We start from the raw sequence: 21,882 nt of genomic DNA, 5'->3' as shown, positions 1-21,882 counted from the left end.
CTCTGATCATTCGGTCTTCTGGGGCCACCACTTGGAAATACTGTCAGTCAGTGTGAGTGGAACTGCAGTTGGGCGAGTCGTCTAGAGAGCAGAGAAAACGGTGACACTGAGCCACTGCCGTTGTTGGATCCGAGAGTTTGGACGAAGGGGGTTGTGAGCTCTGACTTTAGGATGTCGTGAGGACTGAAGGTGTCAGTATGTATAAAGTACTCAGAATGGCACCTAGCTAATCATATTGCACATGATTCCATTGTATGAAAAGTCTGGAAGAGGCAAATAGGTGGAAACAGCAACAACACAACATGACTATTGATTTCTCATAGGGCTGGGGGTGGTGAGGAGATCAAAGAGTAAGAAGTGAAGGGTGTTGGATTTTTATAGGGGTATAAAGAAGTACTTAAATGATTATGGTGATGGTTTTCTGGTTCTGCATTACGAAAGAACATTGTTTATTCTATCTGTTATCTTTCAATCTGTCAATAACCTATCATCTCTACCACCTATCTCTATTATTCATCAATCATATATCATGACTATTATCTGTCAATCATCTATCCTGTCTGTCTTTCTTTACCTATCTACTGTCTCTCTTCACTATCTGTCTATCAACTGTCTTACCTCTGTTTCTGGTCACCATTACTGTCATGCTAGTCCCATCAACTGGCACCTGTTCCATGGACCATGCATTGAAGTGGTCCCTTGACCGGTTGACCCAACTCTACAACTGCTTCTCCTGTGTTCATCTGTCACAGAGCATCGTAGTGACCCTCCAAAGTAAAACAGACCATGGAATCCAAGCCCATGCTATTGCCTCCCCATCACACTCAGTCTTAGGAGGAAAACATCTTCACCTGACTATGAGGCCCTGTGCCATTTGATCCTGGTGACTTCAATCACAGTCACCACTTTCGTTTGCTCTATTCCAGTACTCCAGCTTCCTTTCTGACCGTCTCAAGACTTCTGCTTCCTGTTGATTCTTCCTAGAATAGACCCTACACCTGATGGTTAGTGGCGTTATATCATCTGGGACTTAGTTATTCCCTACCATATCAGCTAAGGTTCTCTTGCCCAACCCTATTTAAAATTGACCCTTCCTTTGTCAACCTCTCCTACTCATTTTAAATAGCATTTGCCGCCATTTGAATTTATGTTGTCGTTTACCAATTCATTGGCTCACGGGACCGTCTCTTCCACTAGGGTGCAAATGTTCTGTGAGACCAAGGAGTTTATCTAGTTTGTCACTGCTTTCCTAGACTGGGACAGTCTTCACTCAGTGTTTGTGAGTGTCTGGGTAAAGCCCCGGCATTGACTGTGGATGCACAGGCACAAACCCTTGCTCATCCGTTTCCTACAAATGCTTCCTAAATCCGCATCATATCATTTGAAGATGTCATATGCCAGAAAGCCTGAATTAAACTTTTAGGAAAAGTCATCTGGAGAGGCTTCCTTTCGATAACATCGACTGTGTTTTCACTAGCGAGCAATCAAGTGCTTAGACTGATAACCACTACTTGATCTGTGCCCGTCAGTCTTTGGAAGCACGGAAAGAATTTTAGGGTCAACCATTCCTGTGTGGTTATTTTGGTGACCTAGAGCAAAGGTCTGATGGATGACATGGGCCATTGTGTTTAGGTTTACTTACAGTGTGGACTTTCTCGGGCCCCTGCCCGCAGAAGAATCCTAGCAATGGGTACATTGTTGGTCATGATGGCAATGTCCAGGGGTGTCAGCCCCTCGCTGTTTGGTGTGTTCAGATCTAGTTCTTCCGGTGTGTACTGGTAGAGGAGGAGCTGCACAGCGTCTAGGTCCTGCTGCTCCACAGCCTCAAACATGGCTTCGTTGCCCTGGAAATTCTGGAGAAGAAGAAAAACAGGTTGGTACAACGTTACAGCCAATATCTCAGGACTTTAGAGATTGTCCTAGGGGCTCACTGGAACGCCTACAAGCGGGTGATTACAGAGCTATCCTTTATCGTGTGATCCTTAAAGTCAGCACTCTGTTGGCCTGTCCCTCCACGTTCCCTAATAGGTATTGAGCAGACACATTTAGACGGATGGGGTGATAAAGTACTGAGCTGTGTGGCCCCGTCTAGGGCAGTGAGAAAAATCAACTCCCTGCAGCCAGTCCACTGCTGAAGGGATACTGTTTGCTAGGCTATTAAAAGATGTTCTTAAGTGCTGGATTAAGTCCGTACTCCTTTGTTTTCTGTGGCACCTCTCAGGGCATTTAATCATGTTAATATGTGATTTAAGATAAAATATTCTTGTATTTCATTTTACCTTTGGGGTAACGTTCTGCAGAATGCAGCTGGGTGAATGCTGGCATAGATATAGTTTTTTAATTATGACTTTTTATTATGACTACTCTGTATTGATAGTGCATGTTCTGTGTTTCTCTCAACTCTTTCCTTCCTTCTCCACTCTCAGGTGTTATTGCCCGTTCTCGTGACTGCTAGTCTAGGCGTCATCAGCCCAGACCCTACACTGTTGCTTGTCGTCTCCCTACACCCCCATAGGCTGCTGATGCCTGTATCCTTCAGTCTACTTTAAAGTCTACATTATTTAAGGTTAATTGGTACCATCGGTCTCCCTGAGCTAAGAAATGCTCAGATGATTATTTGACAAAACCTCTGGGTGTGTTGTTGAGGGTGCTCTCCAGTTCTGTCTCAAGAGTTGTGACCCAGTCATTGATGTGGAAGCGTTATTGGGAGGCAGTGAAAGGAAAAAGGGACCAAGTTGGAGGAATTAGGTCACTGGGGGCATGTCACTGGGCAGCTGTCTTGCCTAGGTCTCTTCCTGTACAGCTCTTCTTTCTGCTTCCATCCAGGAAGGACTGAAGAAGAACTTCCATACATTCCTATCCTGAAGCTCTGCCAAGTGCATGAGGCCAAGGGGTCATGGACTTTAATCCATAACCCAGGATAAACCCTTCCTCCCTTAGGCTGGCAGGAGTTTCTGTCACAGGCACAATAAAACTTACTAATATATACCCTGGCTACTATGATCCCACAGTTTCTTAGCCCACACCCCCCAACCATTACACACGTAGCATTTTTTGAGCTGAAGGGAGAGACTGAAGTGCTTTGCCCAGGAGGGCTACAGTGCTAAGTGGATAATTGTTTAAGAGGGCCAGCAGTTGAATATTTATAAAATACATATCATCTATAGAAAACAAATAGCATAGATAATATGACTCTTTGAGGAATTTTTTGTGTGTGTGACATCTCACAAAGACTGTGACAGGAAAGATGCAGGCATAGCCTATCTCTCTGTTGTCTAAGGATTGCTTTGATTTTAGAGATAGTGGGATGCCGTTGGCCTTGGCCTAGTGCTGGGAACTGATTAATATGTAGAAGGTCTTTGGTGATCAAATGTATAGGCAGGAAGATTTTATTTTTAGTCTCCTCAAAAACTGATTTTCCCTCTCCAAGGCTTGCCAGTCAGCTTCGGCTGAGCACATACCCCAGCACAGGAACCTGGGGAAAATAGCAGGCGATTATGCAAATGCTTGTTTTGACAATAGGGACCCAGAGGAGAAGGCTATTTTGGTATGCTGCTCTCCTGCAGGAAGACACTGTACTGAATAGAGAAGTAGCTTTTCTGCAGTCTGCCAAACTGAAGGGCATCTGATGCTTTGGTCTTAACCTAACCCCAGCTAAGCCCTCCCGGAAGCTGGGTGTGAAATAGGAAACCGTATTAGAAAACAAATGAATTCAAAATCAAAACCTTGCCCTGTCTCCAGTGTGCATTTGCTTATGATTATTAGTGGCTCTAGTTTCTTGCATACCATATTTACTATTCCTTTTAAGTAATCTCCTCCTCCGAACTCTAACTTTGCTTCTATCTGGGAAAGCCAGGACTTCTGCTTTAGTCTCAAATAGAGCTCTTACCTCCCCACAGAAGTGCTCTCGTTGTGAACATGTGCCTGCTGTTTGACCCACAGCCAGTGCCCAAGACCACCGAGAACATCTGCAATATACTCGGTCTGCCGCTGGCTATAGCCTAATTGCTATGACAGCTATACAGGCCACACGATTTAGCAACAGGAAGATGTTCATTTTTCCTGATGGACTGATACACTTTTAGTTATCAGCGAATGGGAGGTCACACCCGATTGTCTTTCCCGCTTTGACTGCCTGGGGACTCAAAGGTGAACGTAATGCTATATTTCATGGAGTATGTTTGCCTAAAGTTTTGGTATATATGTTTGTTTATCCATCTATTTTCTTTTGCTGGCTTTTTCTGTCTTCTTTCCATTATATAATAAATAGAATTATATTCCTGGATTCTATTTTGAATGCCTCTGAAAATGTGTGTAATATATATATATATATATATATATATATATGTGTGTGTGTGTGTGTGTGTGTATATATATGAATATGAATGTATATAAGAACCCTATAAATGATTTTAATTCTATTATTTAAATGAGCACTGGTACTTCCAGGAAGTATATTTAATCTGAAACATTTGATATTTGCCAAACTGAGTGTGTGTGTGTGTGTGTGTGTGTTGCTGGGGGCCTGAGGATTGAACCCAGGACCTTGTACATCCTAGGCAAGCCATCTATCCCCAAGTCCACACCTCTATTCCCTCAAGCTGCTTATTTTGGAGATTTGTTCACTTGGTCTGGTAGTGAAGAATAAATAGGGAAAGAAATTAAGAAAAAGAGGAGGGGGGGGGAAATGTCTTCCATTCATCCAAACTTAATGTAACATCATACATATGTATAATATGTATGGTTCTTGTCTCAATGGACTTTATGCGTAAAACGGAAGCATTCATTAAATTGTTGAACGATAGATTGACATGGGAATAGAAAGAGTTCCATTACCACTGAGGTCTTCCTGAGACTCAGCCTATCTGTTCTGGTTTTAAAGTAGGCCTCATCGAAGGACGAGTGGCTGCCCTTCAGCTTCTCCGAGAGGTTCCTGTACAGGCGCTTAGCAGCATTGGGAGATGACGGAGCGCCGTGTTTCTTTGACTGAGAAAGATGTAAACTCTGCATTTGTTGGGTCATTTTCGAGCGGCAGTTCCTAAGCAGAGGAAAACAGCATGCATGATGATTACACACAATGCAATTACACACAACAAAAGGATTCTATCACCTCCAGGAACCATCTGGAAATCTCAGATCCAAATGTGATATTCCAGCTCGGAAGGCCCGCAGAGATCACCAGCCCCAGCTTCTTCCTGCTGTGGAGGAGAAAATGGAAATCCAGGGGAAGGAAGCAGCTTCTCTAGGGCCCCAGAGCTGACTGGTGGCAGGAATGAGATGCCAGGCCGATTTGTTATATGAAATATCCATTTACACATGAACACTTAAAAACCTTGGACTCTTACTCAATTAGGGAAGTATCTCAGTGCCATATCTAGGGGATATGTGTAATCTTGGGTATACATAATCGAGACTATTTTTTTAACTTCCCTCCTTCTAGATGCTGACCCCTATTGAATGGACAAGAAGTGCGGCAGGAAGTGGTGGTGCATGCCCTTAAGCCCAGCATTCAGAGGCAGGAGGCAGAGACAGGTGGATCTCTGTGAGTTTGAGACTAGGCTATAGACTAGTTTGAGACTAGGCTACCAGGACAGCCAGGGCTGTTACACAGAGAAACCCTGTCTCTAAAAACCAAACCAGACCAGATCAAACCAAAACATTTTGATTGTCTTCAAAGCAGTAGAATGGTTTGGTGATTTTATCCTCTTTCCCCTCCAGTTTACGGATTCTTTATCTTTGACTCAATAGCAACTACATAGTTTTCTTTAACACTTCTTTCCACAGAGTTCCAGATTCTAGGCTATCACGTGGGGATTGCTCTAACCTCTTTATTTCTGCCTTCTGTCTCTAGACTTTTCCTTCAGCACGGACACCCCAGTCCAAGCCATCTGTCCTGCCTACACCATCATCCTTCCCCAAATTAACTCTACATTCTCTTGTAGCTCCCACAAGGCCCAGGAGTCCTGTAAATAAATTCCTGTCGTTTGATCGAATCCCCTCTACTTGCCCTCTAACTGATGACACCTACCCGCATGGCCCCCTTTGTCCTTGCACATCTCCCATCTGTCCCTTTCTGTCAAAGGAGGTTGACTTTCTCTGCCTCTCTGACTTCCTCCCCGTGCTCCCCAGCTGTCCGTCTCTTCCAGGCTATTCATCAACATGTTTCCCCTCTCTTAGCTTTCATCTATCTTTATGTGTTCTTTTTCCCTCATGCTTTAAATTTGCCCAGATGAGAGGGAATGAGAGAGACAATTTTCTGTTGTTTGTCCTTAGAAATATGAATATCTCCACCAATTCACCGTGCTCTTGGCAATTTCACTCTTATGGAAAGGGGCAAACGTTGGAACTGGATAGACTCAGGCCTGACTCCTGATATTGCTATTTCCAGCGTATGTGGCTTTGAGTGCCTTATTTAAATTCTATGATCTTATTTATCATATGTAAATAGACAACATATTATTGGATTAAGAGTTACGAAGATTAAGTTGATGAAGAAATGACCCTTGTTATCTCTTTTGGTTCATTTTAACCTGGCAATAAATAGCAGTAACTATTAAGTTACCCCAAGTCTTTATGCAAAACTGGACATCAGAATATAGCATCATCATTCACCTTTCTTACAGGTTTTCAACATGGTCTAATTTTATGTACTTTGTTTTTTATTTTGATAAAAAAATGCAAATATAGCCATTTCATTTTGGATTTTTATATTGACTTACGAAGTAGAAATAGAAGGTAGGACGTTTAGCTCTTAGAAGGGAAGGTAGAATAAAGATAAATCTAAAAGCGCTGAAAAATTCGGCAAAACAGGATTGCTTATTTAAGATGGACAGCTGAATTCAGTACACATATCAAGCTTTGTTCTGATTTTTGCCTCATTCTCGTCTTTCCTGGTCTCTGGTAGCCTTGAGAATCAACACTCATTAAAACAAAAAAACACGAAGACCGCCAGCCATTGGAGAGGGTCCAGAAGGTTGGTGGTCCTCTACCATTCCCTTTCCACCCCCTTGGAAGTATCATTATTTGATCTTCCTGCTTGTTCCCTAGGAGAGCCTCTCGGAATGCTTGTCATTTTTGCTTGACTGCAGCCCCCCAAGAGCGATTAGCCTCTTCCTCTAGAGTATTTGTTTTTGTGGTGCTTGTTTAGCAGACATCAGCATTTTCAAACAAGTCTTTTAAATTGCTCTGAACTTCGGGAAGGAGATGGTTTGGAAATGAAGGGCCCTGAAAAGCTCTGACATAATACTGAGTCTAGCAGATCATGCTCATGCCTAGGAATGGGAGGCTCTGTGCGAGAAGGAAATGAAGGCTAAGGTAGAGTTGCCACTACCTGGCAGAATGTTGATCGTGTGCCTTAACATACCTAGAGCCCCTTCATGGGATGGAGGCTCACTAATTCTAGGCATTTAAAGATGGCTCTGTTCTGCCATTGTCATTTGGTGAGTCAAGCAGGAATGTCAGTGGCTGTATAGTTCAGAAATATCGCTATCACAGATTGAAGGTCTAAAACGTCATCAAATAACAACAAATGCTGGGGAGAAGGGAAAATCTGTTTTTCAGAGTTGTTATATTGTTATTAAAACACCTGCCTTTCAACAGAAAATTGTGAGACAGAACTCAGATCACAGCCAAGAAAATAAACAGGTCAATCAAAATTGCCCTCAAGGCAGGCAGATGTTGCCATCGTTGTACAACACCTTCAGCTGTCTTAAGTGTGTTTGAAGAGCTAAGGGAAATCAGGTCTAAAGAGTCAACTGCAAGTGAGAGCTCACTACGAAAGAACATTAGTAAAGAGATAGATTGTGAAGTAGTTCTGCAATTGGAAAGTCTAACAAAAGAAATAAAAACTTACTGGAGTGGCTAATGGCATAATTGTTTGGACAGAAACAAAAAAACAATGTTTCAAAATAAATCAACTCAGATTAAGGAGAAGAGGCACTACATGGTCACCTTGATCAATGCAAGAAAATGACCAGGTTTAAGAATATGCGGAGGCCGGGCGGTGGTGGCGCACGCCTTTAATCCCAGCACTCGGGAGGCAGAGGCAGGCGGATCTCTGTGAGTTCGAGGCCAGCCTGGTCTACAAGAGCTAGTTCCAGGACAGGCTCTAGAAACTACAGGGAAACCCTGTCTCGAAAAACCAAAAAAAAAAAAAAAAAAAAAAAAAAAAATGCGGAAACAAATGGGGGTTGAAGAGAACTTGCAGGGAATATAAGGGAATTTCTTCACCCTGAGAGAATGAACAAAAGCTGGGTTAAATTTTGCATTTGAAATGTCCACACAGGAGCATGTTTTGGACGTGTCTTCCCCAGTCAGTGGCACTATTTTGAAAGGCTGTGGGGCCTAGCTGGTGGAAGTGTGAAGGTTACACCAAGCCTGTCCTGTCTGTCTCTTTGCTGTGAGGGAGGAACTTCTGCCACACACTCCTGCTACCGTGAACTTTCCCATAGTGACAGACTGAAGCCCTCAGGACCTATGAGCCTACAATTCTGCTTCTCAGTCCAGTCAGGTCCTGTGGTCAGAGTAATTAATACAAAACTACGTTCAACATCACACTTAGTGACCAAATGCAACCCCATCAAAATACCAGCTGAAGGGCAATTTCGTCACAGTTTTAGAGAGAAGCAAGGAATCTAAAGAGGCTAAAGCAACGCTGACAAAGGAAAACTGAGGGCTTCTATTCCCTGGTCTTTACACTCACTATAACACCACAGAGGTGAAGGCATGCAGGGTCAGTTTTAGAATCGCCACGTAGATAACGACAATAAAGTAAGGAGAGCAACATGAATGAAGTAGAACTGAGGCCCCACAAATAATCTGAATGCACAGGGTTAATTGCTTTTGGAAATTGCACTGTAGTAATTAGTAGGGAACCCAGTTACCAGGGCTGTAACCCCAGGAGAACCTTCTGTAAGAACCGAAAGGAACTCCGACCCCTACTTCATATCATGTACAAAAGCTATCGGAAATAAATAATAGATCTTTTTATTGTAGACGCCTCTTTGTGGGGTTGGTGTGTGTGTGTGTGTTTACATGTGTGTGGGTTCATGTGTGTTTGTGCAGGCCTGAGGCCGATTGCAGAGTCTTTCTCTATCACTATTGGGTAGAGCAGGAATTCCTACTTGAACCCGGAACTTGAGGTTCTGGCGAGTCTAGTTGACCAGTTGGCTCTAGGGATTCCCCCATTACTACTTTCCCTGTGCTGGAACTACAGGTGGGCCACCAAGCTCACCTCACATTTACATGGATCCTTGGGATCGAAACTTTGTTCCTTATGCTTCTATAGCAAGGGCTGTGCCAGCTGATCCAGCTTCCCAGCCCCTGATAAACCAGAGATCCCAATTTAGGTGCTAAGACCATACATATTCTAGATGAAAACGTAGATGATTTTGTGAGTTTGGACAGAATGATGTTTCTTAGAGGAGACACTAAAAATGGAAGTCACAAAATGATCCACAAGTTGGGCTTATCGAAAACTGCCGTTGTAAGATTTTAGTACTACAGCGTCATCTTTCTCCGTTTTGGAGACCTCTGAAAGAGAAGTGAGGACACGTAGACCCGAGGTGTCTAACAAGAGTGAAGATCTTACAATGAGGGGAGCAGAGAGGAGCCTCCTCAGACTCCATTGCTACCTGTCCCCCGGGGTCTGCTACTTCCTGACATATCTGTGGCTCTTCTACCTAACATCCTTCCTAAGGTGGTGGTGCTCACCATGCTTGCTCTTTGTTGCGTCAGTCCTGATTCACGAATACTGTCTAGAACTGAGAAAATTAGACCAATGAGAAATGAGATAGGCACTTCTCATCAGGTAGATAATTCATCTCTCTTTCCTTTCACGGACTGCCCTGGGGACTTCCTGTGGGCCGTGGTGTACTGGTTGGAAGGAGGGCCGCCCCCCCAGGCTCCTGGGTTTGAATAAGGGTGTTTTTCTTGTGTATATGCACCATGCGCATGCCTGATGCCCATAGAGGCCAGAAGAGGGCATCAGAAACCCTGAAACTGAAATTACAGCCAGTATGAGCTACCATGTGGGTGCTGGGAATCGAACCCCAGCCCTCTAGAAGAGCAAGCCTGAGTTCTTAACCTTCAAGCAATGTTTCTAAGTCCCCAAATGAAGGGTTTTTTCCCCATGAAGCTCTGAGTATGTTAAGTGCAATCCCAACTCTATTTATTTTTCTTCATTTCTGCTATGTTTCCCTTTTGCCTTTGGCTTTGCTGACATGAACTTTTATCTCCTGATACACAATGGAGAAATTGTGACCAAGCTGTGATTTCACAGACTGAAGAAAAAAATGTGGCAACAACCCTGTACAGATGCAAATACCATCATGGTAGCAACAACCCTGTAAAGATGCAAGTACCATCACCGTGGCAACAACCCTGTACAGATGCAAGTACCACCACATCATCTTCATTATATGCTTGAGCTTAGTCAAAAGACTGAGACACAGTTATTTATCTTTACTTTATAAACAAGGAAACTGAGTCCCAGAAAGGTTAGGTAATGTATCCAGGAACTAACAAGCAGGAAACAGAGTAGCAAGATGTGAACTCTGACTCTAAAACTCCATGCTTCCAACAATTCTGCTCTTGTTATTATTGCTTAAGGTGACTTAGTCTGGCTGCCTGGCAGCTTCTCCATGCTTGACCTTGATTCCAAAGTCACGATTTCTCGTCCTAGTTATGAATCCACGTTTCACTGGAGCTTGGTTGTGGAAAGTTTCCAGTGTCCTTGTACTTTAGAAGCAGTCTGAGCCAGTTGGGATGACAAGGCGTCTCAAGACAGAGCATATCAGAAACTGGAACTCTCGTCATTCCTGACAGCTGGGTGGACAGACACACTCAGCGAAGGGAACATTTTTGACTCAGGAGGTAGTGTTCTTTAGGCTGTGATGTGAACTGGGGACCTTCCGACTTCAACCTGCCTGTCACCAGACGAAGAGAAAGTTTGACCCCATTCATTCTCTACGCGCTGCTAACATGACAGGTGTGTCTTTGATTGCTAAGGGGTGGCCCACTCTATTACAGTATTGACATGTAACAGTGGAAGCTGCTTTTTTAGTTTCTGTGCCCTTTGAAATTGTGTGTGTGTGTGTGTGTGTGTGTATGTGTGCATGTCTATGTGCAGTGCACACTTGCACATGCCACAGCATACATGTGGAAGTTAGAAGAAAACTTTTGGAAGTTGGTTCTCACCTTCCACTATGTGGGACCTGGGGATATAATTCAGATTGTCATGATTGGTCCCCTCACCCACTGACCCATCTTGTTCCTGACCTAACTGGTAATCTAGGTATCCGGTGTGTGATCCTGGGACCTCATAAGAAAGTAGATACGATCTCTCACAGTTGTGAATGTCAGCCTTCCTGGGATTGCAGGAGCCCAGTTTCTAAGATTTTCAGTGCAAACAAAGGGAAAGTCTTACACAAGTTAAAGTATTCACTTTAGCTGTTTCCAGAGTCCTCATAGGTTAGAAGGAAAGACAGTGAGACAAACACACAGCTGGTAAATATCGTGGTGTGTGAGTGGCAGTATATACTCAAAGAGTTTCCGAGAATTGGATGTATTTAGAATCAAGCTTGTCTCAGTTCATCTATGCTGCTATAACAAATGAACCGTCTGGGTAACTTATGAACAGCAGGGACTTATTTCCCACAGTTCTAGAGGCTGGGGAAGCCAAGATCAAGATGCCTGCAGATTCAGGGTCCCTGTTCCTTGGTTCCTAGACGCAGCCTTCTTTCTGTGTCCTTGCAGTGGCAGGGTCTAGACAGCTTTCTTGGGTCTCTTAGAGAAACACTAATTCCAGCTAGGAGAGCTCTGCCTTCCTGGTCTTCTTATTGCCTTGGTAGTTTGAAAGACAATGGCCCCATAGCGAATGGCACTATTAGGAGGTGTGGCTCTGTTGGAGTAGGTATAGCCTTGTTGGAGGAAGTATGCCACTGGGCGGGTAGGCTTTGAGGTCGCCTGTGCTCAAGCTATAACCAGTGTGGAAGACAGACCCCTGCTGCCTGTGGATGTAGAGCTCTGAGCTCCTTTTCCATCATCATGTGTGCCTGTAAACTGGCATGTCCTGCCATAATAATGGAATAAACCTTTGAAACTGTAAGTTAGCACCCACGAAATGTTTTCCTTTTTTAAGAGTTGCCACAGTCATGGCGTCTCTTCACAACCATAGAAACCCTAACTAAGACAACTGTTAACTGGATGGTTAGGATCTCACTGTCTGAATTATGAAGGGATGTAAGCATTTAGCCCGTTGCTGTACTTTCACAATACAAACTTATTGAGTCTCTTAATAGCCATTTGAAGGCAGAACTGTTATCCCTATTTTAGTAGCAACACATTGAGGCTCTGTTAAGGGCAGATCTACAATTCAAATGCAAGCAATGTGGATTTGTATCTGAGCTCTTCACCTCTAAATGTGTCCCTGAAAAAGCCCGAGACAGAGAAATATCACAGTGAGGGGAATGGTGGAAGAGAGTGACAGGAAGTGACCCGGAGAAAAGAGAGGGTCAGATGAGGTGATTCATGAAAATGATTTTGAATGGCGAATGAGAAATAATTAGCAAGAACAGAAATGATTCTCCAGGTCTATGAGCCCAGGTTAGGATGTAAAGACAGGAAAGGATATAGAAATGGGCTGGTAGAACATTCCAGAAGCGGTGAACAGAACGCCTCTTGGCTCTGTCATGTGCAATGGTGTATTCCATCAGCTATACTGTACATGGACCTTAGGAAAGAGGCCTGGAGAGGCAGCAGGGCTAAGACATCCAGGGTCTTGCACACATGATAAGGAACAAATACATTAAGCTATATATAGCAGGGAGTACCAGAAACCCTTATGTGATAGATGCATCAATTATCCCGATCATCTGATCATTCCTACCATGTATGCACACAGGGATTTCACACTGCACTCAATACACATGTACAATTAGTAAAAGCACACATTCTTAGAAAGTTGAGATTCGCATTTTCAGAGAATTTGGTAGTGGTCAGAGGGTTAATTGAAAAGGAAGAAGCGTGAGAATGTTAGGAACAGACAACCAAATATGGATGTCTTGAAAAAAATCCTAGAGCTGGTGACCGGAGGGATCACCAACTGCTTTCTGGTTGGATTTTTAAAGCAACTACCCAGGAAGAATGCACACCTGGGGCTGTAAATCTGTTCAAAAGCCCATAGCCATGGAGGTCCCAAAACATAGCAGGGAACATGTTAATGTTCCTTTGCTATGCAGACATGGTTGTCAAACTGCCTTCTAAATACTTGTGTATTCACATGGGCTAGTCTAGCTCTCAGACTTGGTCAGAAAACCTTCTGCTTGATGTGGGTGGTGATTAATCTAGAGACTCTTAACTGACAGAAGTGTTGGGAATGAGTGGCTGTGGCGTTCTCAGCCCTAAACAGGACATTTGCTTTCTCCAAGGTCCAGGATGCATCACGGATGAGGAGTGGGGTTGGAAGATCTAGGGGGACTGGAAGGAGTGGTACGAAAAATGTTCTTCTCTACATGACCTGCTGCTGAGCTTAGGGACTCACAGTGGCAGTGGCTACCCACCCCAGGCGGTCCATCAACATCCCATCATGAAGACAGGAGAGGTTTCTAAGTTCTCACCTTTCCCTGAGGATTCATATTGGTTAATGCTTGTTTTGGGGAAGTGGAGTCATATTCCTCAGTGGTGTAGACACGGGTAAGTTGCTGTTGCTCAATTAAATACAACTTCCACCCATGCACAATCAGGCAGCCCTAATTAAATTTAGGGCGCCACAGACAAATACGTGAAAATAATAAGTAATAAATATACATGCGCGCAGGCACACACACACACACACACACGAAATCTAAGAGGAAACAGAATGGGCTATTTCATAATGAGTCCTTTATTGTGGCAAGACTACTTGCCACAATGGCATAAAATTGATTCAAGCCATTTCTGCAACATGAAATGACTTTGCAGTGTCCCACGGCCATCTCTACCATCCGTCCATAAAATGCTCTGATAAACACAAAGCGTGTCCCTATTAAACATTAATTCCCCACCTATGCCAAAAGTGTGAGTTTCACAGAGGGGATGGTAATCCATTCTTCCCTGTGTGACTCTTAAATCTCTATAAAGAATCTCGATCAGCAGTTCTCAACCTGTGGGTCTTGACCCCTTTGGGGGTTGCATATCAGATATCCTGCATATCAGATATTTACATCACAATTCATAACAGTAGGAAAATTAGTTATGAAGTAGCAACAAAATAATGTCATGGTTGGGGACTCACCATAACATGAGGAATTGTATACAAGGGTTGCAGCATTAGGAAGGTTGAGGACCACTGTTCTAGATGCTATTCTCCGGCATTCCTTAGAAAAAGAAGGCAAGACCATGATTGAAAGACTGCCTGCTTTTCTGATCAGGAGTGGGGCAACTATAAAGGCAGTTCACGGAGGTTGGACTGAGGTAAAGAGGAAGCAGAATAATTGATAGCACAATCATCTATATCACATGGGTGTCCTTGAGGTTAAAACGATACATGAGAACGGATCAATGGCTCATGAGTTACTCCTTCTGAGAATGTATTTTCTAAAAGACAGAAATATCCAGAAATATCACATCTCCAGGGAAATAACTTGTCATATCTTAATACTAGAGGTGGGGCAGTTTATTGGGGGGAGGGGCAAAATAGCTTTCTAGAACTCCTCACATTATGGGATAGTTATCACTGCTAACTCTGGGTACCCAAACTACTGTAAGTTGCTGTGAGTTCTATGCATGATTTTATCCACACCTACCCTCCCTCAATACAACACCTGCATATTCCCTTTAAAACATTTATTAAGACTTCAGATTTTGGAATTATGTGTACAGAACACCAGTTGCTGCTAACTGAAAAAAAATAGTTTTTGAAGATAAGCTTTATTTATTTGTATTCTTCAAATGTAACTTTTCGGCTCTCTCCTCTTACACAAAATGCAGCCATGCTTCTTATCAGACTCTCTGTATCCCTCAGGGGGGAAAGGACACAGAGCCCTTAGTCCTCCCGTGCATGCTCTATGGGTCTCTGACGGTTGACGTGTATGGACAAGGGCACTGTGGACAGAGCTGAAAGCAGCGTCTCATGGCTGTGCTGCTTTGAAACAGCCGGGAATGGGGGAGATATGGAGAGCCAGGGATCCCAAGGGAATTGCCTAAAGTGTTTGATTTAGTAAACACATTCTACTCTCTTACCATCTTACCAGCTGTCTAACCAATAGGCAATTCTGTCTTCTCAATCTCCAGTGATATCATTTGTGACACAGGGACAGTCACACGGGAGAATGACTTTTTTTTTTTTTTGTGATGGAATGGCTCGGGGGATCCTTCCAACTGGGAGGATCCTCACCCATTTCTCAGACCTCCGGACTTCAGTTTATATTTGAAGAATCCTGCTGCTCACTGTTCTAACATCATCCATCTTTGTCAGCACCCGAGGCCACAGCTTCAGCTGAGTGGCCAGTGATCTACAGCAGAGGGAGCACAGCGAAGGCATTAAACTCCCTATGTATGACATTTATATGGACTCTGAACTCACTCACCAGAGATGGATCGAGGCTGCTATAAAGCCTTGGGGTATCCAAGCAAACAAGACTGAGGAACCAGCTAAGAGACAGTAGGGAAAGCAATAGCTGTCTCCATTCCCCTTTCCCCTTGGCAGAAGTCCGCTTATATCTTACTTAGGAAATGGAGAAGGCAAGTGAATACCAGGGTTTTCAGAAGCCAGCAGGGTATGGACCTACTTGTGGCCACAGACATACCAACATCCGACATAGGCAGTAAGACGCTCACAATGCTGCACTTCAAATCCTCCCTACCAACAGGATAGCAGTGACTATGGAGGCCACAGAGGGTCACACAAGACCTCAAATGTCCACCCTGCTACTCTGGCAGGGATCTTCACTATCACAGTCTTCATGTGATTGATGGACAGGTTAACCCACAATGGACAGATCTCTGAGCTCACACTCTGCATGCCTACCCTGCAAACTAGATCAAAGGCAGCAGCGTGAGTATGATAGGGCCCACCTTTACCTGATCCAACAGGTATTTTCTAAGGTATCCAGGAGCCAGAGTAAAAAATGCTTTCTACCACCAGATAGTCATTTATTCTTTTCTAATAACTAACGATAATCAGTTATGCAAGCAATTCATGTGACTAAGCAGGCTGCAAAGAAACTGCCCAGTTGTCAGACATGGGCCTCCCCCACCTTCATCCTTGCTGCTCCACATGGCAGTGTATGTACCACAGCAGACCACTGTGTGTATGCCTGCTTGTATTCCCCATGGCCCACCTGCAGCAAACTTTGGAAGATGCAGATATTTAAAAATATGTATATATATTTAAATATATTTAGAATATATATATCATTTAAACCATAGTAACACAAACACATTTAAAAAAATCACCCACGACTGAGAAAGCCCCACATTTATACATGGAGAAAGAAAACAATAAATTTGACTTACCAGCTTAAGCTGTTCGAGGCAGCAGAGGAACAAGTTGCTGGTAAGTGTCCGGTGCTTTCATTCAATAAATCACATTGGCTCTGCTTTCTCCTGTAGCTCAGCTTCTGCGCAAAGCAAGCAAACCTCCTTCCTATTCTGTGCAAAGAATAAAATGCGAACAGGATCACTCCAGGCAAGAGCCGAAGTCCATGATCACTAAGCTTCTCCTAATGCAAAATAAAAGCGTGAATGATGCATGGGGCGAGGAGGGTGAGGGAAACGGCTTGGCTTAGAAACGAGGTACATTCTCGGGACTGCAGCGGGGGAAGGCTGGCTTTCTCAAGCGTGTGTGTGTGTGTGTGTGTGTGTGTGTGTGTAGTAAAAGAGTGTCATGACTTCAGTGTGTGTTTAGCCTATTGTATCTGCAGGGATCATTCAGCACACAATACTGAATCAGAACCAACTGTCCCTCAAGGGTCCACAAAGGGACCATAAAGCAGCCAGTTAGTTCTGCACCACATTAGTGGAGCGGGAGAACTATCACCTGTGACTCGAGAGCCCCTTCAAGTGACATGCTCCCACAGCTGCCTGAATCCAGAAGCACACAGGTGGTAGCTCCATCCTCTCCCTCCCCTAGATCTTTAGTAGGTGCGATGGGGGCCCTTACAAATACTGGGGATGCTCAGCCTAGGAATGGGTTTTCAGGAGTGAGAAAGCAGTCAGCAAAACGGCGGGTTGAGGACCCCATGAGGCTTAGCCTCATGAAGATGATTCCAATGCTGTTTCTGTGCCAGCCACATATGGGTATACCTGGCTCTCTCCCCAGTGCTGCACTTCACAAGACTAATGCAACACATGAAACAGATTTCCTCGAAAGCCATGCAAGAATGCTTTGCTTATGTCTCCCTCTGAAACAATGACCTTTGTACAAGTTGGCTGTGCTAGGGAGGATTTGTCACTGATGAGCACATATATAAAACGCGCGCGCGCCACACACACACACACACACACACACAGAGCCCTAACCTAGCAACAACATTAAGGATCTCTGTAAAGCTCTATTCAGATACCCTGTCTGCCAGACAAATGCTTAGCTGCTATAAAGACTTCAGATATAATTTTGAACTCTTTGATTAGACGCTGCGTCTGCTCTGTCATTTATGCCTGGAGACAAACCGACCTCGGAATCTTGAGTGTGAGTCTGCAGGGAATCAGGAGATGGTCTCTTCATAAGCAGGGAGGGAAAATGTTCACTGGGGGCTGGTCACGTCCTGACATAATGGGCAGAGCATCTTGTGTTCATGAACATTCGCCCCCTTTCTGGAGACATCCTGGCGCCCGCCGGCTCACTCTGACAAGTGGCAGGTGGTTGCTTCGGAGGTGGGGAGCTGGCGTTTGAGGTAAGAAAATGACCCAGAAGGGGATAGGGAGGTAGCTCTGTTGGTGGGAGTCTCGCCTAACAGGTAGCTCCCTCTCCAGCACACCATTGGCTGGACATGGTAGTACACGCCTGTAATCCCAGCACTTGGGAGGTAAAGACAAGAGGATCAGAAGTTCAGGTTTGTGTACGGAGTTAGAAGCCATCCTGGGACACACAAGGTGCTGTCTGGAAGGGCAGAAGTGATGCAGAAAAGCAGACAACCTGGCTGCCCGAAGGAAGAGCTCCGCCTGGTTTACTACAGTTGTCTTTTCTATTCTCTTTTTTGTTAAAAAAAAATTAAAAATTATTTACTTATTTTATGTACCTTGGTACTTTGTCAGCCTGTATATTTGTATGAGGGTGTTAGATCCCCTGGAACTGGAATTATAGACAGTTGTGAGCTGCCATGTTGGTGCTAGGAGCTGAACCCAGTTCTCTGGAAGAGCAGCCAGTGTTCTTAACCACTGTGCCAGATGGCACATTGGAAGCAGAGGCAGGTGGGTCTCTGAGTCCAAAGCCAGACTGGTCTATAGAGTGAGTTCCAGGAGAGCCAGGGCTATACAAGGAAACTATGCTTTAAGAAAGAAAAGAAAAAGAAAAAAGTGAACTTATTTTCCTTTTATTAGAGAATTTAGAGCTCTCTCTCTCTCTCTAGAACTTTTGCCTTATTAAAAACGGTTTAGTTGATGAGGTAGAAGTGGAGTGGTGTGTGTGTGTGTGTGTGTGTGTGCACATGTGCACTATAGTGTATGCAGACAACTTTTAGTAACCGATTCTCTGGTTCCAGCACAGAGTCCTGAGGATTGAACTCAGATCTTCAGACTTGGGGGTAGGCCTTCAGCTTGGAGGCTGAGCTACCTTGCAGGTCTTACCCTCCCTTTTTCTCTTCGGCTGTATCTATCAATGGAGCCTTGTTATAAATAATTTAATTTGGGAATATGCCTGTCCACATGGATCAGAAGGCTGTTTATTTTCCATCTGGGATTAAGAGATATTCAGGTTGTTCTTTTGCAGCTTAAGCCCAGTGACTCCCAGGTAAAAAGGTTTACCAGAACACCTAGGGAACCTTTGACCCAGACTTTAATGCAGACTGACTTTTATTCCATTTTTTAGGCTAAGTCATGTGACTCTGAGTAAGTCTACCAAGATCAGAGACTTCTGGGGGCAGCGGGTGGGGTGGGATGTGGGTGTGGGTCCAAAGTTCCACCTCAGTGCAACCCTGAGGGGATAACGTCTTATGGCATAGTAACACAACATCTGGGAACAGAAGTATATTGAACATCCTAATCTAAAACCCAAAGTCCAAAATGCACCGATACCTGCAACTTTATGCAACATCAACAAGTGGAGAAGCCCATACCAAGAAACAATGCTTCATGACCAAAATTATTATTATTATTATTAAAAATAATAATATAATAATAATATTATTATTAAAATGTTATATAAAAACAGCTTTAGGTTACAAGGCTAAGGTATACGAGAAACAAATGAACTTGTATTTAGATTTGGTTTGGAATCCTAAGATGCTTCATTCTATGTATAGGACTGGTTTAAAAGCCCAAATCTGCCAGACATCCATTTGGAGTAAAGGATACTTAATCTATGCTCAGTGTGGGGTCAAATGGTCCAAGTCCTTGGCAAAGGAGCTTCAGGACTCCTCTACCCACCCAGTAATCTATTCTTCAACAGATGTTTGCCATGTCCTTAGCGAGTTAAATAGATTACATGACACACTTGCCTGTTACCCTCAGGTGTGAGCTCCTGGGCACACCCTGGGAAAATAATTCCTTTTCTGGGCTTGCTTAGCTCCCTAGTCTAATTTCTCCATCCTCCCTACTTGCTCTCAGCCACAGTCATCTTGAATATGTTTTGGTTCCTTGGATATTCCGGATGTTCTCTTAACACCAGGCCTTTGCACACCATGTTCTGGCTGGAGGGTGAGTCCCTTTTTGTTGGTTAACGCCTCGATAGCCTTGGAGTTCCAGCTTAAACTTCATCTCTTAGTGGTGTTTCCTGGGGCTTTGGGCTCATAAATCCTTGCTATGAGATCTGAGGTGTAGCACCCAGGACTCTCCCATCACCCTTTGGGGAGCTTGCTCAGTTTCACTCACTCATCTCTATTGTACGGTAGAGCTTGGGTGGCTTAGAGTCTCTTGTTCAATGGTGGAGTCTGGTGTCTAGAAAGGGCTTAGCATGGGCCTGTTTGGGTAAATGGTTGGGTAACTGAGAATGGGTAGCATTGAAGGCCAATGGGAGGAGGCCTCAGGATTTGAAGCTCTTGAAGTTCTCTTGGTATGTCCTGTCTGCGTTTTCACCGAGCGCGTGCGCAGAAGACTCGCCTCCTCGGACTACTTCTTTTCGGTGAATCGCAGCCCATCCTGATCACACCCTCATCTGTCTCCCTCTCCCTAGCACTTTCACAGCATGTTCTTGCTGTTTTGTTCTCCAGATGTTTCCTGGGGTTTGTGTCATGTCTACAAGCCGGTATTCTCCAAAACTCCTAGCATAAGCCTGCAATTAGCTGACGCTTGATTCACTGAACAGCAGGCCCTCAAATGGGGAGTTTCACGATCACTCTTGCCGGAAGATGACGCGGGTGTGTGGGGGGGATGGACGGCTTCGATGGGCCAGACTGATGGGGGAGTTTACGAATGACTGCAGCGCAGACTTGGGATTTCAAAGCAGATTTCTGTGCTTTCCCGTCTCCCTCCCTCCTGTCGTAACACCAGTGCCCTCACTGGGAACACTGAGAATGTTCCTTCCACTCGCAGAACGTCCCTCCACCCAGATCCACCCCCACAGCCATCTTCCGTGCTTAGGTTGTCATCATGCCTCGCTGATTCTATTAAAAAGTCCTTTGAAGAAAGGGGTTTTCTTTTTTTTCTCTCTCTCTCTTCCAGTCCTAGCAGCTCTTGGCCTAATGCCTTGCAGATAATAACTGCTCAGTGAACTCTAAGAAAGAGAGGCATTGGTGAAGTTGTGTGCTTGGAAGGGCATGGAGGAGAGTGGGCTAGCGTTCCAGAGACGGAAGAGACGTGCTCGGTGACAGAGATGCAATTGACAATAGTACAAGCTGGGACGGAGAAGTACCCTTCAAAGGACCTGAGCCCTGTGCACAGAGAGCCTTTGGCCACTTCCTTCTGGAATGTGGAGGGAGAAGCTAGAGAAGATTGTACTGTAATTGGTTGTGGGGGAATGATGACTCCTGCAGGTTGGTAAGAAACAAGGGGAGGGGGGCAAGGCATGGAGCCCTTGGACTGTGGGAGAGATGAGTAGTCCCTGGGACTGGGCTGAAGTAAAGAGTCTCAGGTGCGCTCATTAGGACTTGTCTCACAAAGCAGACCCGAGTAGCCCGAGGAAGGCTTGATGTTGTGTTGAGTCTGGACTTCCTATTGGCAGTGACGAGGATACCTGCAGAACGTTGGTGTAGCTGAGCAAGAGCTCTCTGACCTAGACACGGAAGATAATCAAGGAGAGTAGTGAGCACTCAGAAGTAGGGAGATGCCGATGCTCAGGGCTCAAGACAAGCAAATGAAGAGATGGGAGCGGGATGCACTTTGGAGGCAGAAATGGTTTTGTTGATAGAAAGAAGCCAAAGGTGATTTTCAAAGTTTTAATCTACGTAGGTTCGTTTCTGGGATATGCATTCTGTTCAATTGCTTTATGGATCTGTTCTTATGCCACCATCATACTGTTTTGGTTACTATGGCTCTGTAGCATGCTTTGAGATTTAAAATTGGGATGTCCTCCAGGTTTTCTCCATGTGTCTTAGGGCGTTTCCTATGCTTCTATATATATATATTGGGATTTTTTTCCTTCTAGTTCTTTGGTAATGGCATTGGGATTTGATGAAATTTGCCTTGAATCTGTGGATCCGTGAATGGTGTGTGTGTGTGTGTGTGTGTGTATGTGTGTACACACACATACACACACACACACACACACACACACGGAAACACCACACTGAACCCTATTCATATGTCTGA

General features: G+C 44.4%; 1 protein-coding gene across 1 annotated transcript in view; it reads right to left on the bottom strand.

Annotated features, from left to right (window-relative positions):
* The window catches only part of Ankfn1 (ankyrin repeat and fibronectin type III domain containing 1), a 146,762-nt gene extending 130,140 nt beyond the window's left edge, over positions 1 to 16,622 (bottom strand). The window contains exons 1-3 of the mRNA XM_038328646.1: positions 16,495 to 16,622; positions 4,837 to 5,038; positions 1,643 to 1,853 (exon numbers count right to left, since the gene is read on the bottom strand). Coding sequence (XP_038184574.1) covers positions 1,643 to 1,853; positions 4,837 to 5,022 — 397 coding nt within the window. The 5' untranslated portion in view covers positions 5,023 to 5,038; positions 16,495 to 16,622. The remainder of the gene's footprint in view (positions 1 to 1,642; positions 1,854 to 4,836; positions 5,039 to 16,494) is intronic.
* Between the last annotated feature and the right edge of the window lie 5,260 nt (positions 16,623 to 21,882).

Source organism: Arvicola amphibius, chromosome 4 (genome assembly GCF_903992535.2).
Source record: "Arvicola amphibius chromosome 4, mArvAmp1.2, whole genome shotgun sequence".
Lineage (NCBI taxonomy): Eukaryota > Metazoa > Chordata > Mammalia > Rodentia > Cricetidae > Arvicola > Arvicola amphibius.
The sequence above is the reverse complement of the archived record's forward strand: the minus strand, read 5'-3'. Positions and strand labels throughout refer to the sequence as shown.